Genomic DNA, 17,085 nt, shown 5'->3' with positions numbered 1-17,085 from the left:
GCTGTAAGAATGACTAAAATGTTTTGGGCATATTAAATAAATTCATTATGACTCAGAAACTTACTTTAAAAAAAGCCCATTACAGATTTCACGGAGACCCAACACGTGAATAAAAGAATAATTAAAAATACAACTAAAAGCTTTAATATGCACTTTCATTCACATTTATTCTCTAACATCACACTTATAGATAGTCTGAACTATATTTAGAAATACCACTAAACAATTAATTACTGAGCTTAGTTTCTTTTTTAAGTTCTTAAAAATAAAATGTAATATTTGCTATGTTCCTAATGTGATTGTTCAGGTCACTTACAGGGTTCTCCGTGTCTGGAGTGTACATAAAGTTGAAGAAGAGAGGCGCTCTGGCATGCTGCTTCTCGATGTAGTCGAACACAGACTGGCCCAGGTTCGGCCCTACATGAGTCCCGGCTAACCGACCACCTGCAACCAACCGTACATTGTCTCACACACTACCAAATATCTTGAACAGAAACTGCGACAACTGCGTTGATCACTGGGATTGTAACACAGCCAGGATCGTCTTCGAGTTGTTTTTGAAATCATTAAAGTTTCAAATCGATGTTCTTTTTTATTTTCAGTCAGAACGCATAGAACAAAATCGGTAGGGACCCATTCATTCCCAAATCTTCAGATAAAATTTGCTGAACCAAGCTCCAAGAAACCCACTACTCTTTTGACATTTGATCAATGGTCAGATTGGTGCTTTCAACTGTCTGAAAGCATCGTTCCTTAAACTTTCTTAACATTTTCATCTGTTCGGGCAGTTGACGGACTTCCGGAATGAGGATTGTCATCAATGGACATGTCGCAATTTTTAAACCGAGAAAACACTTGAATTTTTCCCCACAGCGGCATCTTTGCAGGCTGTATTCAACATTAAAACACTTTCAACGCATTTTCACTGTCCATAATAAAAAAAGAAAATAGCACAAAAGACTAACAGCAAAAACTGGCGCTACAGAGGAATAGAATAAGTCAGGTCGATGATCCAGGGGGCACAGAAATGGCGATGAGTTGCGCTACCAACACCTAGTGGCAAAAATGTGTATTGCACAAACTCCACAGAGTTATTCCGGGAACTTCTGGCTAATTAATCACCCTTATTACTCGATAAATAAGTATCTAGAAGACAATATCTGCATTTTTTATTTATAATTAATTCAAATTAAGTGACAAATTTTTTAGATTTAGTGTTTTAAGTAATGCAATAATACTAAGTTCATCCTGACATATACATGTATACAGGGTGAATAAAATTCAGGAGCCACTCCCTCTATTTTGTTTTAAATTTGATATACGAAGATATCCTTTAAGTAGTGGTGCAAAATGTAGAAAGGGACCCTACGCTTGTCTCACTGCCAAATAGTAGGAGGACTTCAGTTTGAACATTTGATTTGACTTGGCAACGTGGTGAGTTATTAAAAATATTGTTCTGGTAACTCTGGCTATTATTTTAGATGGGAAAGAGATAGTGATCTCACGTTTTCACAGTTATTTAAGTTTTTTTATGCTATAAAATTGAAACAACCATATCGACTTAACATTTGCTAAATTATTGTTTTCCACTTGAATCCTTAAATTCTGATCTACAAATTTACCTAAATTAAAACTTATATTATTATTTAAATCTGCAACTAACCAAAACTTGTTTAAATGTCAAAATTGTTATTTACGTTTAGAAAACTGGTTATCAGGTGTTTCTTCTTTTGTTTGTTAATTTTATTCAGTGTACGTTTCTCAAGTACACTGTATAAACGTATAAAGTTGCAATTACAACAAAATATTGTACAGTCAATAATTGTAGTTTTCTTTTAAAACTGCTCTAAGTGAATATAAATATATATTAGAATACCTGTCCAACAATAATAATTAATATGCTTATACCATAGAGCAGGGGTGCCCAACCTTTTTTACCCAAGGGCCACATTGTAAAGCCTTTATGGCCAGGCGGGCCAACATCCCAGGGGATTTGGAACCCCAAACAAAACGTATTGCCCGGTGTTTGTTCCAGAAATCTTGTGCAAAATATGATTTTTAAGGTTATTTGGCCCTTGTTTCCTGATTATTGTAATTTCTTATTATTTATTAGTTGTTAGGTAAAGGTTTATAATATATTATGTTTTTAGGTTCTTTTAGTAGAAATAAATATAAACCCAGACTTTTGGATGTTTGCTCTAATTCTGAGGGAACAATAAAAAAGTCACCAATAAATTGAATACATTGATTTTAATTAAGCCTACTAGAATACTAGGACATACAAATTACGTGGCGAGTGGTGACCTTGAGTTGGGTAGGGGTTACGTCGCCGCACCGCGCGCTGTGCCTTGCTTTACGCGCGCTCTATTCGCCAGCCGGCAGCCACCACCGTAGTCAGTGAAATCTGTCTGCAACTACTTTACTTGTTTCAACACTCATACTCCACCAAATGAATACGGCTCGTTCTACGTGAAATCGGCTGGACTGCTTGGTTCTCAAAATTTGTATTTATTTAATATTTCAAATGCTTGTAAACAAATTTGGTTGTTTTGGCAACAAGGCGGGCCATATAAAACTGACTCGCGGGCCGGATTCGGCCCGCGGGCCGTAGATTGGGCAGCCCTGCCATAGAGGTTAATTATAAATTCAACAGAAACTAAAAAAAACTTGAAACAATAGCATTTCCTTAGTATAATCATTAAAAACTATTTAATTTTCAATAAAAAATGTAGTAAACAAAATGAATTTTAAATAAACAGGTTTTCCTAACATATATTTATTATTTATATATATATATATATATATATAATATTAAAAATATAGTATAACTCATTTAATTTGTGATAGATTCCACTTTAAATTTCATGCTGTAGTAAGTACCAGGGTAGATGGTGTCATCGTCGGAGCCCGTGTCCACGCCTTTGTGATGGGAAGTGAGTGAACCTCGTTTATCCTCCACCGCAGTGATGCCGCACTCCACCCTCTCCAGCTCACAGTCCAGCAGGAATGTGCGGAATCGACAGGACACCGAGTGGTAGGCCAGGAACCTCAGGTAGTAATCATTGAACTCAAACGCCAAAGGGAACTGGCAGTGAATCTGTCAAATATATGTGTACTCATATAGATATATGCGCATAAGTACTAAACATCTAATGTACGTGATTCTTATTAGGTTAGTTTCTATTAGCAGCTATACAACTATACATTTATTTCAAGTTCCGATAGCTATAGTCAGTTTTCAAACTTACGTTGAAATTGATATGACACTGAAATGTTGGATCATTGTGTATTATTAAATTTGCATTATTTCTATGGATTCAAGTTCAAGTTCAAAAATTCTTTATTCGTATTAAATTACAATACAATACATACATTTCATGTGCTATGTATAGCACGTGCGAAATGAAAAACATCGTTTAATTTAATTTTATATTGTCTTTTTGGATTGATCAATAATACAAAAAATTCAATTCCAATTGTGGTCTGAATTCTTGAATCTGAATTTGATTCCAATTCCTGTGTTATTTGTAACTAAGAATATAACAAGTTAAATATCTTGTTGTCATTAAAGCAAATCTGGACAGTAGGAGTGGCCAACCAATTTCAAATTACCCAGGTCCTCCTGGGGAAATTTATCACCCTTGTCCAAATAACCAAAGATGGCATACCGCTCCCTTGCTATTACAGGGCAATCAAAGAGCAGGTGTTCTGCAGTTTCCTCCTGCTCATCACACATTCTACAGAACGGATCCTCCTGAAGGATAACGACTGTGTGGTTTCTTGATTTACTATCCACCACAATTATCTGTTCTATGGATAGTCAAAAGTCCACTGACCTGATGAACAACGTCTAGGAACTGGAGGAAGGTGGGAGCAAAACCACTGGCTTGAGAGGTGGATGCCAAGTTGCTCCGATGGCTGAAGCGATGGCCGAATGCCAGCCACTCCTTCTCCACCAGCACCCGGAAGCCCTCGATGGTGCGGTAGTGGGGGTCTAAGCAGAGCTGGGCTACTGCTGATATCTGTGGACAGAAGGAAGTCAACTGTAAGGAGTTGAAGAAAGAAGTCCCGACAATTCGCTGCTAAAACACTTTCTTAAGACATCTTACATTAACTTATGAACCAGTCGATTATATCCACTGAGATCCGACCTTCGGTTGAACTTACTATAACAATAATTATTAAAATGACATCTAAAATATTAATAATGATGTGTGAGAACAGAATTTGTTTGTTGTATTAAATACAGCAAAAAAATTGTGTTAATTGTGGTTGCTATTAACATCAGAACATTAATATACCCACAATCCTGTTGTACTGTGAAAATATTACAGGCTTAAACACAGTGAGTGTAATTGTAGATAGATAGAAAAATGACAATGTCTTTATACAGGGTGTCTACTGCTGAAGTATAATTAAAATCAGCAACTTTCAGTGACATCCCTGATCTTTAAGTGCTTTTAACAAAAAGCAAAATCATTATAAGCAATATTTTAGGGATGATTTCATTAATTAACATGTATGGATTTAAGAAAAGTCTTGTACATCAATAATCTTACCTTACTGTGAGTTGTTCAACATCACAAGCACTTTTATTTTTATACATAACAGTACTTGTAAAAAAATGAAGAAAAAACTAACAGAAAGCAAAATACTAATGACAAAAACCAAAAACAATCATTTCTCAATATTGTGATCTATTTAAGCCTTTTATAGACTAAGTGCGGCAACAACACGTTTTAGTGATCCATCTTTGCACACTGCCAATGAGCTGCCGTCCGCAAATGTACGCAGTAGATTCCCGATGATGCATGACGTACACAGAACTGATAGCAAAATATTTACAAAACTAGGATAATTTGTTGTATGAGGTTACATGCATGATTTCAAGTCCATAGCTCAATTTGTTCTCCAGATACCCAGTGGAAAACCGACACGTACATAGGCATACAGGCATACAGAAGAATTTTGCCTATGAGTTATAAAATACAAAAAATTAAATACTCAACTTTAAGTACATAATTTTCTTAAAGACTAGAATAAAATGCATAGTTATGGCATCAACGCTTATAAAAATGCCACAACACATTTGGAATTGTCATTAATTATCTTGACTGGATGTGATAATAATGATGGACTCTGGTACTTAGCACAACCTAACTCGAGGCACGGTTCACCTGACATGTGATGTCCCAGCCGTCCTCCAGACACAGCATGACTGAGGAGCCCTGGACATCCAGCAGGTCTACCACCGCGCCAGACAGCTGCATCATGTTCTGGACCTGTTGTAGCCACTGGGAGCTCTCTATCAACCTGCAAACACACACAATGTATCAACATTCGCTGTGGGTTTCTATACGCCAATTTACAACAATGTTTTGGCTGTCACGATTTATATCTAAACACAGATAAAATGAAATGCCTAAGTTTTAAAACAAAACAAAACAAAGAAGCAATTACTCCACTTATTGAAATTGAAGGAAAAGAAATAGTATTTGCCAAAGAAGTTAAAATTTTAGGGCTAACAGCTGACAATAACTTATCATGGGATGCTCACACCAAAAGTATTATAAATAAGATTAATTCTGGCTTGTACTCAATAAGAAGAATGTCTGATTTATGCAGTAATGACCCCTTAAAACTCATCTATTTTTCTCACATTCAGTCTCACATTATGGACTGTGTGTATACGGGGCTACTAAACAAGAAAATCTCGATTCAATACTAAAATTTCAAAAAAGCTGTCAGAACCATTGAAAATTAAACGTTTGTGAATCTGTCAAAGAGCGTTTTAAAGAATTAAATATAATAACTATATATGGACTTTATATTTTTTAAGCCATGTTAAACATCAAACATTCATCAGTAACAGTAATGTGGTGCATCACTATGATACTAGATATAAAAACGAATTTGTAATCCCTAGTGATCGTTTGGAATTATAAAAAAAATACATTATACGTAGGAAATAAATTTTTAAGAAAAATTCCAGATTATATGAGAAGTGATGGTAAATTATTTGTTTTAAAAGATAGTGGTAAATTATTTGTTTTAAAAGATAGTTAAAAGAGTTTTTGGTAGGATTAACTTTATATTCTTTATAAATATTTGAGCACTTTCCCTTAAGATCTTGATATTAATTTTTGTAAGTGCATACTGTTTTATTCTTGTTAGATATAAATTACAAATTACATTATAAACTTTAAATATATATTATTATATTAATTATATATTGTAATTTGACTACTTTTTTCAGTAAGTTGACACTATTAGATGTACAAAATGTGCAATTAAAGAAAAAAGATTATTTTGATTTGATTGAGGTGCTCAGTTCTGACTGTACGACGGTAGCAGTTACCTATGGAATGTTTGGTCAGGCTCCTGATTGGCAGTACTCGGCATGCAAGCTCTCATCAGCTTCTTGAATGCAGCTTTGGTCTGCCTTACGTCGGCGTACTCCACTGGGATGTAGTCAGTCTTGGGCACGTTTTCTTTACCACCCTAGGAAAATACAGGGAAAGTTTAATTATAATATTTTAAGAAAATAAGAACATGCATTAAGCCACACGTAGCTTCAATTGTCTCTTGTAACTCTGAAAGTTTTACACACAACGTGTAATTGTCTATTTGTAGTATACTGTATATATATATATATATATATATATATATATATATACAGGGTGTCCAAAAAGTCCCGGGTCGGTTAAATATTTTTCAAAATATTTAAAATAGAGCTACAAAACCTTACACAAAGTTACTGGACATAAAAATCTATTCAGTGATCCGCTACTTCCTCAGGGGGGCGGCCCGCTAGGAGTCAGAAGAAAATCTTAAATGTAAGCATAGGTTGATATGCATATCAAATAAAAGGTCTTTATTAATAGAGTGCAGGGCCGTAAACCTGATCTCAAACGGATAACCGAGTCAAAAATTACAGTCGATCAAAGATGGCTAGAGTTTGCAACTTAGGTTACTGTAAAAAAATACACAACTTTGAACGGCTGTCATTTTTTACTCGGTTATCCGTCTGAGGTCGGGTTTACGGCCCTGTACTCTATTAATAAAGACCTTTTATTTGATATGCATATCAACCTATGCTTACATTTAAGACTTTCTTCTGACTCCTAGCGGGCCCCCTGAGGAAGTAGCGGATCACTGAATATGTGATAAAATAGATTTTTATATCCAGTAACTTTGTGTAAGGTTTTGTAGCTCTATTTTGAATATTTTGAAAAATATTTAACCGACCCGGGACTTTTTGGACACCCTGTATATATTATTACTCAAGGTGGTTTAACGATTAGAGATCAGTCTTAGTCTTACCTAATCGGGTACACACAGGTTATCGTAAAGTGTGTTGTGCGCCCGATAGAGTAAATGTTACTGTGCATTTCCTCATTGCGTTATACTTAAATGTTTAGCGTAAAATAGTTACGGTTTTTTTCCATTATTATTGAAAATTTTAATGACAGCATATAAAAGGTGCAGAAATTAGCCGTCATAGTGAACGTGTTAATAAACTTGCACATTCTCTATTAGGACTGTTAATAATTTTGTAACATTTTATATTGTTGGAGCTATAGACTGACCTTCATCTGTGCCTTCTCTCCTAAGATGTAGAGAGCCGCTCGCTGGAAGGTCTGCACACACTCAGTGCCGGAGTCAGAGTCTGCCGAGAGTCTGGCAGGGTTATGGGGGGTCCTCAGTCCAGTCATAGGGCCGAGGGTGTTTCCCTGCATCGAGTTGCGGCGCTCGCGGTCCTTCAGCGAACCCCATCGCCCAAAACTCTTCCCGCTTTTGCCCCCACTCGACCGTGGGAAAACACTGTGAGAACAAAGTTACAGTGGAAAAGAGTTAACGATGCACCAATATCACCAATTTTGTGATTTTAAACCAAATAAAGATTTTTATCTCAAAACATACTTTATACTATAAATAGTAGTCTTAGTTTCACTAAAACAGATTGAAATTTTACTTTTTAACTGAAAACAAAATATGAAAAAATTAATGTTTCTTATTATGCAACACACTCACAAAGTTTATTGCTAAAATTTAAAACATTTTATAAATCTTCACTTAAATACAAAGCTTTTCATTATTTTCCAACCACAAATAAATAAAATTCAGGTACTTGACGGTCATGCATTTTTATATCCTTTCTGTATAATATTTGGATGCCTAATACAGAAACTAATTGTACAGTCACAACAGTATAGGTTTAGTTAAGAAGCGCTGGGAACCGAACCAAATATTCTTGAAAATAAGCCGTTAAAATCACATGGATCCAGGTCTGAACAATACTTCAGTGACACACTGAAAAGGTTTAAGTCTTTTCAAATAGCTGAACAGTGTGAGAACAAATTTAATGTAAAAAAATCCCAGATATCTACAGACAGGAACATTCAGAAGTGTTTCTCAGTTATTAAAATCTCTCTGTAGATAAACTTAGAGATCACTGTACATTCTATAAATACAATACTTTCCCTCACTACAACTTTGTATTAGCTTTATCATTTTTGTAAAAAAAATGTCTGTACACTGTTGATCTATTATGTTACCAATCTCATTGAAAAAATGTATTTCTTCTGTGCACTAGATACAAAAAACCCAAAGTAACTACCACAGTACGAAAATTGACAGCGACAGAAGGCAGACTACTACTAAACTAAGCACAGAAAAATACAGATTAAAAATATGTAAACAAATAATAAATTCTATAATTATAAATTTTTAAACTAATACATAGCAAAATTAGGAAAACTCAAGACATACCCGATAGTTCCCATAGCCTTGTTGAAGGGATTGGTGCGACGAGAAGCCTCTGGAGTCATGGTATTGTCTTCTGCAGCCAGGAGTAGAGAGTTTATACTGAGACTGGAGTCTGACATGTTCCACGTCTGACGTTGTACCGACAGAGGTGTAACATTCACCAGCACAGATAGATACCTCTCCTGCTCCAGGCTAGAACTGGTCTCTGTCACTGACACACCTACACAAACAACACTTTATACTGAGACTGGAGTTTGACATGTTCCACGTCTGACGTTGTACCGACAGAGGTGTAACATTCACCAGCACAGATAGATACCTCTCCTGCTCCAGGCTAGAACTGGTCTCTGTCACTGATACACCTACACAAACAACACTTTATACTGAGACTGGAGTCTGACACGTTCCACGTCTGACGTTGTACCGACAGAGGTGTAACATTCACCAGCACAGATAGATACCTCTCCTGCTCCAGACTAGAACTGGTCTCTGTCACTGATACACCTACACAAACAACACTTTATACTGAGACTGGAGTCTGACATATTCCACGTCTGACGTTGTACCGACAGAGGTGTAACATTCACCAGCACAGATAGATACCTCTCCTGCTCCAGGCTAGAACTGGTCTCTGTCACTGATACACCTACAGAAACAACACTTTATACTGAGACTGGAGTCTGACATGTTCCACCTCTGATGTTGTACCGACAGAGGTGTAACATTCACCAGCACAGATAGATACCTCTCCTGCTCCAGGCTAGAACTGGTCTCTGTCACTGATACACCTACACAAACAACACTTTATACTGAGACTGGAGTCTGACATGTTCCACGTCTGACGTTATACCGACAGAGGTGTAACATTCACCAGCACAGATAGATACCTCTCCTGCTCCAGGCTAGAACTGGTCTCTGTCACTGATACACCTACACAAACAACACTTTATACTGAGACTGGAGTCTGACATGTTCCACATCTGACGTTGTACCGACAGAGGTGTAACATTCACCAACACAGATAGATACCTCTCCTGCTCCAGGCTAGAACTGGTCTCTGTCACTGATACACCTACACAGACAACACTTTATACTGAGACTGGAGTCTGACATGTTCCACGTCTGACGTTGTACCGACAGAGGTGTAACATTCACCAGCACAGATAGATACCTCTCCTGCTCCAGGCTAGAACTGGTCTCTGTCACTGATACACCTACACAAACAACACTTTATACTGAGACTGGAGTCTGACATGTTCCACGTCTGACGTTGTACCGACAGAGGTGTAACATTCACCAGCACAGATAGATACCTCTCCTGCTCCAGGCTAGAACTGGTCTCTGTCACTGATACACCTACACAAACAACACTTTATACTGAGACTGGAGTCTGACATGTTCCACGTCTGACGTTGTACCGACAGAGGTGTAACATTCACCAGCACAGATAGATACCTCTCCTGCTCCAGGCTAGAACTGGTCTCTGTCACTGATACACCTACACAAACAACACTTTATACTGAGACTGGAGTCTGACATGTTCCACCTCTGATGTTGTACCGACAGAGGTGTAACATTCACCAGCACAGATAGATACCTCTCCTGCTCCAGGCTAGAACTGGTCTCTGTCACTGATACACCTACACAAACAACACTTTATACTGAGACTGGAGTCTGACATGTTCCACCTCTGATGTTGTACCGACAGAGGTGTAACATTCACCAGCACAGATAGATACCTCTCCTGCTCCAGGCTAGAACTGGTCTCTGTCACTGATACACCTACACAAACAACACTTTATACTGAGACTGGAGTGTGACATGTTCCACCTCTGATGTTGTACCGACAGAGGTGTAACATTCACCAGCACAGATAGATACCTCTCCTGCTCCAGGCTAGAACTGGTCTCTGTCACTGATACACCTACACAAACAACACTTTATACTGAGACTGGAGTCTGACATGTTCCACCTCTGATGTTGTACCGACAGAGGTGTAACATTCACCAGCACAGATAGATACCTCTCCTGCTCCAGGCTAGAACTGGTCTCTGTCACTGATACACCTACACAAACAACACTTTATACTGAGACTGGAGTCTGACATGTTCCACCTCTGATGTTGTACCGACAGAGGTGTAACATTCACCAGCACAGATAGATACCTCTCCTGCTCCAGGCTAGAACTGGTCTCTGTCACTGATACACCTACACAAACAACACTTTATACTGAGACTGGAGTCTGACATGTTCCACGTCTGATGTTGTACCGACAGAGGTGTAACATTCACCAGCACAGATAGATACCTCTCCTGCTCCAGGCTAGAACTGGTCTCTGTCACTGATACACCTACACAAACAACACTTTATACTGAGACTGGAGTCTGACATGTTCCACCTCTGATGTTGTACCGACAGAGGTGTAACATTCACCAGCACAGATAGATACCTCTCCTGCTCCAGGCTAGAACTGGTCTCTGTCACTGATACACCTACACAAACAACACTTTATACTGAGACTGGAGTCTGACATGTTCCACCTCTGATGTTGTACCGACAGAGGTGTAACATTCACCAGCACAGATAGATACCTCTCCTGCTCCAGGCTAGAACTGGTCTCTGTCACTGATACACCTACACAAACAACACTTTATACTGAGACTGGAGTCTGACATGTTCCACCTCTGATGTTGTACCGACAGAGGTGTAACATTCACCAGCACAGATAGATACCTCTCCTGCTCCAGGCTAGAACTGGTCTCTGTCACTGATACACCTACACAAACAACACTTTATACTGAGACTGGAGTCTGACATGTTCCACCTCTGATGTCGTACCGACAGAGGTGTAACATTCACCAGCACAGATAGATACCTCTCCTGCTCCAGGCTAGAACTGGTCTCTGTCACTGATACACCTACACAAACAACACTTTATACTGAGACTGGAGTCTGACATGTTCCACCTCTGACGTTGTACCGACAGAGGTGTAACATTCACCAACACAGATAGATACCTCTCCTGCTCCAGGCTAGAACTGGTCTCTGTCACTGATACACCTACACAAACAACACTTTATACTGAGACTGGAGTCTGACATGTTCCACGTCTGACGTTGTACCGACAGAGGTGTAACATTCACCAACACAGATAGATACCTCTCCTGCTCCAGGCTAGAACTGGTCTCTGTCACTGATACACCTACACAAACAACACTTTATACTGAGACTGGAGTCTGACATGTTCCACGTCTGACGTTGTACCGACAGAGGTGTAACATTCACCAACACAGATAGATACCTCTCCTGCTCCAGGCTAGAACTGGTCTCTGTCACTGATACACCTACACAAACAACACTTTATACTGAGACTGGAGTCTGACATGTTCCACGTCTGACGTTGTACCGACAGAGGTGTAACATTCACCAACACAGATAGATACCTCTCCTGCTCCAGGCTAGAACTGGTCTCTGTCACTGATACACCTACACAAACAACACTTTATACTGAGACTGGAGTCTGACATGTTCCACGTCTGACGTTGTACCGACAGAGGTGTAACATTCACCAGCACAGATAGATACCTCTCCTGCTCCAGGCTAGAACTGGTCTCTGTCACTGATACACCTACACAAACAACACTTTATACTGAGACTGGAGTCTGACATGTTCCACCTCTGATGTTGTACCGACAGAGGTGTAACATTCACCAGCACAGATAGATACCTCTCCTGCTCCAGGCTAGAACTGGTCTCTGTCACTGATACACCTACACAGACAACACTTTATACTGAGACTGGAGTCTGACATGTTCCACCTCTGATGTTGTACCGACAGAGGTGTAACATTCACCAGCACAGATAGATACCTCTCCTGCTCCAGGCTAGAACTGGTCTCTGTCACTGATACACCTACACAAACAACACTTTATACTGAGACTGGAGTCTGACATGTTCCACGTCTGATGTTGTACCGACAGAGGTGTAACATTCACCAGCACAGATAGATACCTCTCCTGCTCCAGGCTAGAACTGGTCTCTGTCACTGATACACCTACACAAACAACACTTTATACTGAGACTGGAGTCTGACATGTTCCACGTCTGACGTTGTACCGACAGAGGTGTAACATTCACCAGCACAGATAGATACCTCTCCTGCTCCAGGCTAGAACTGGTCTCTGTCACTGATACACCTACACAAACAACACTTTATACTGAGACTGGAGTCTGACATGTTCCACGTCTGACGTTGTACCGACAGAGGTGTAACATTCACCAGCACAGATAGATACCTCTCCTGCTCCAGGCTAGAACTGGTCTCTGTCACTGATACACCTACACAAACAACACTTTATACTGAGACTGGAGTCTGACATGTTCCACGTCTGATGTTGTACCGACAGAGGTGTAACATTCACCAGCACAGATAGATACCTCTCCTGCTCCAGGCTAGAACTGGTCTCTGTCACTGATACACCTACACAAACAACACTTTATACTGAGACTGGAGTCTGACATGTTCCACGTCTGACGTTGTACCGACAGAGGTGTAACATTCACCAACACAGATAGATACCTCTCCTGCTCCAGGCTAGAACTGGTCTCTGTCACTGATACACCTACACAAACAACACTTTATACTGAGACTGGAGTCTGACATGTTCCACGTCTGACACGTTGTACCGACAGAGGTGTAACATTCACCAGCACAGATAGATACCTCTCCTGCTCCAGGCTAGAACTGGTCTCTGTCACTGATACACCTACACAAACAACACTTTATACTGAGACTGGAGTCTGACATGTTCCACCTCTGATGTTGTACCGACAGAGGTGTAACATTCACCAGCACAGATAGATACCTCTCCTGCTCCAGGCTAGAACTGGTCTCTGTCACTGATACATCTACACAAACAACACTTTATACTGAGACTGGAGTCTGACATGTTCCACGTCTGACGTTGTACCGACAGAGGTGTAACATTCACCAACACAGATAGATACCTCTCCTGCTCCAGGCTAGAACTGGTCTCTGTCACTGATACACCTACACAAACAACACTTTATACTGAGACTGGAGTCTGACATGTTCCACGTCTGACGTTGTACCGACAGAGGTGTAACATTCACCAACACAGATAGATACCTCTCCTGCTCCAGGCTAGAACTGGTCTCTGTCACTGATACACCTACACAAACAACACTTTATACTGAGACTGGAGTCTGACATGTTCCACGTCTGACGTTGTACCGACAGAGGTGTAACATTCACCACGTAGGCTAGAACTGGTCTCTGTCACTGATACACCTACACAGACAACACTTTATACTGAGACTGGAGTCTGACATGTTCCACCTCTGATGTTGTACCGGCAGAGGTGTAACATTCACCAGCACAGATAGATACCTCTCCTGCTCCAGGCTAGAACTGGTCTCTGTCACTGATACACCTACACAGACAACACTTTATACTGAGACTGGAGTCTGACATGTTCCACCTCTGATGTTGTACCGACAGAGGTGTAACATTCACCAGCACAGATAGATACCTCTCCTGCTCCAGGCTAGAACTGGTCTCTGTCACTGATACATCTACACAAACAACACTTTATACTGAGACTGGAGTCTGACATGTTCCACCTCTGATGTCGTACCGACAGAGGTGTAACATTCACCAGCACAGATAGATACCTCTCCTGCTCCAGGCTAGAACTGGTCTCTGTCACTGATACACCTACACAAACAACACTTTATACTGAGACTGGAGTCTGACATGTTCCACGTCTGACGTTGTACCGACAGAGGTGTAACATTCACCAACACAGATAGATACCTCTCCTGCTCCAGGCTAGAACTGGTCTCTGTCACTGATACACCTACACAAACAACACTTTATACTGAGACTGGAGTCTGACATGTTCCACGTCTGACGTTGTACCGACAGAGGTGTAACATTCACCAACACAGATAGATACCTCTCCTGCTCCAGGCTAGAACTGGTCTCTGTCACTGATACACCTACACAAACAACACTTTATACTGAGACTGGAGTCTGACATGTTCCACGTCTGACGTTGTACCGACAGAGGTGTAACATTCACCAACACAGATAGATACCTCTCCTGCTCCAGGCTAGAACTGGTCTCTGTCACTGATACACCTACACAAACAACACTTTATACTGAGACTGGAGTCTGACATGTTCCACGTCTGACGTTGTACCGACAGAGGTGTAACATTCACCACGTAGGCTAGAACTGGTCTCTGTCACTGATACACCTACACAGACAACACTTTATACTGAGACTGGAGTCTGACATGTTCCACCTCTGATGTTGTACCGACAGAGGTGTAACATTCACCAGCACAGATAGATACCTCTCCTGCTCCAGGCTAGAACTGGTCTCTGTCACTGATACACCTACACAGACAACACTTTATACTGAGACTGGAGTCTGACATGTTCCACCTCTGATGTTGTACCGACAGAGGTGTAACATTCACCAGCACAGATAGATACCTCTCCTGCTCCAGGCTAGAACTGGTCTCTGTCACTGATACATCTACACAAACAACACTTTATACTGAGACTGGAGTCTGACATGTTCCACCTCTGATGTCGTACCGACAGAGGTGTAACATTCACCAGCACAGATAGATACCTCTCCTGCTCCAGGCTAGAACTGGTCTCTGTCACTGATACACCTACACAAACAACACTTTATACTGAGACTGGAGTCTGACATGTTCCACGTCTGACACGTTGTACCGACAGAGGTGTAACATTCACCAGCACAGATAGATACCTCTCCTGCTCCAGGCTAGAACTGGTCTCTGTCACTGATACACCTACACAGATAACACTGATGCTGACACATTTGATCTCTTTATTTGTATTTATTTTTTTCTAATAAAACAGTTTTTTCTAAACTGATATAATAGAGAATTAAAGGGCATGACAGACCATAATAAGCTTCATAACAGCTTAACATAATAGAGTTTTTCCTTTGACCAAACGAAACCAACAGATGTACCAAGTTTCAAGTCTCTAGGACCTTTCTATCCAAAGTTATTGCAGAGACGTATTGACAGACAACATGATTTTAAGAAGGATCTGTTAGGTCCTTAACAAAACACAAACGTTACTAGTCAGATAAAAATGAATGGTGCACTACTTAAACCCAAATGACTAATATGATCTTCATACACAGCCTCTGCGGTACTATACTGCAATACCAATATTACATTTAGTTAACCCTTACAAGACTATTGGTGACACTAGTTATTAATTGTGTATATCACAACAGCACCTACGGTTTCCAGAGAGTTGTAGTAAAAAAATTCTGTCTATAGTTTTCATAAAAAATTTAAAGCCAAATTGTATAGAACTGATAATATTTCTCTTTCAATACTAGCAAAATCTTATATTCACCATTCACAACATAATCTATAGTATTGTAAAATGCAATCACATACCAGTAGAGGAGGGGTGTGTACTTTTGAGCATGCCCATGACACCTTTGCCGTGATAGCCTGCACCGCGCAGTAGCAGAGACTTGTTGCGCGGGTGTCGCCACGTGATGACTGGGAACCTGCTGTGACGATAGCAGCGGTAGAACTTGCGCAGACTGTCATCGCTGACTGCGCTCGGCATCACAACAAGTGCGGGGTAGCTGTAACATGACATAGTCAGTAGTTGTAACGTGACATAGTAGCTGTGACATGACGTAGTTAGTAGCTGTAACATGACATAGTCAGTAGCTGTAACATGACATAGTCAGTAGCTGTGACGTGACATAGTCAGTAGTTGTGACGTGGCATAGTCAGTAGCTGTAACATGACGTAGTCAGTAGCTTTAACATGACGTAGTTAGTAGCTGTAACATGACATAGTCAGTAGCTGTAACATGACGTAGTCTGTAGCTGTGACGTGACATAGTCAGTAGCTGTAACGTGACGTAGTCTGTAGCTGTAACATGACGTAGTCAGTAGTTGTAACGTGACATAGTCAGTAGCTGTAACATGACATAGTCAGTAGCTGTAATGTGGCGTAGTTAGTAGCTGTAACATGACATAGTCAGTAGCTGTAACATGACATAGTCAGTAGCTGTAACATGATATAGTTAGTAGCTGTAACATGATGTAGTCAGTAACTGTAACGTGACATAGTCAGTAGCTGTAACATGACATAGTCAGTAGCTGTAACATGATGTAGTCAGTAACTGTAACGTGACATAGTCAGTAGCTGTAACATGATGTAGTCAGTAACTGTAACGTGACATAGTCAGTAGCTGTAACATGATGTAGTCAGTAA

The 17,085-nt window shown here is 40.1% G+C and overlaps 1 protein-coding gene across 1 annotated transcript in view; it reads right to left on the bottom strand.

Moving 5' to 3' along the window:
- The window catches only part of LOC124357942 (myotubularin-related protein 13), an 89,198-nt gene that overhangs the window by 14,053 nt on the left and 58,060 nt on the right, over positions 1-17,085 (bottom strand). The window contains 8 exon segments of the mRNA XM_046810077.1: positions 317-444; positions 2,881-3,097; positions 3,837-4,022; positions 5,178-5,313; positions 6,359-6,501; positions 7,590-7,824; positions 8,773-8,989; positions 16,249-16,445. Of these exon segments, the coding sequence (XP_046666033.1) occupies positions 317-444; positions 2,881-3,097; positions 3,837-4,022; positions 5,178-5,313; positions 6,359-6,501; positions 7,590-7,824; positions 8,773-8,989; positions 16,249-16,445 (1,459 nt within the window).

The sequence above is a fragment of the Homalodisca vitripennis genome, chromosome 3 (assembly GCF_021130785.1).
Source record: "Homalodisca vitripennis isolate AUS2020 chromosome 3, UT_GWSS_2.1, whole genome shotgun sequence".
In the NCBI taxonomy this organism is placed as follows: domain Eukaryota; kingdom Metazoa; phylum Arthropoda; class Insecta; order Hemiptera; family Cicadellidae; genus Homalodisca; species Homalodisca vitripennis.
Note: the sequence above shows the minus strand (reverse complement) of the source record. Positions and strands in the feature narration are given on the sequence as shown.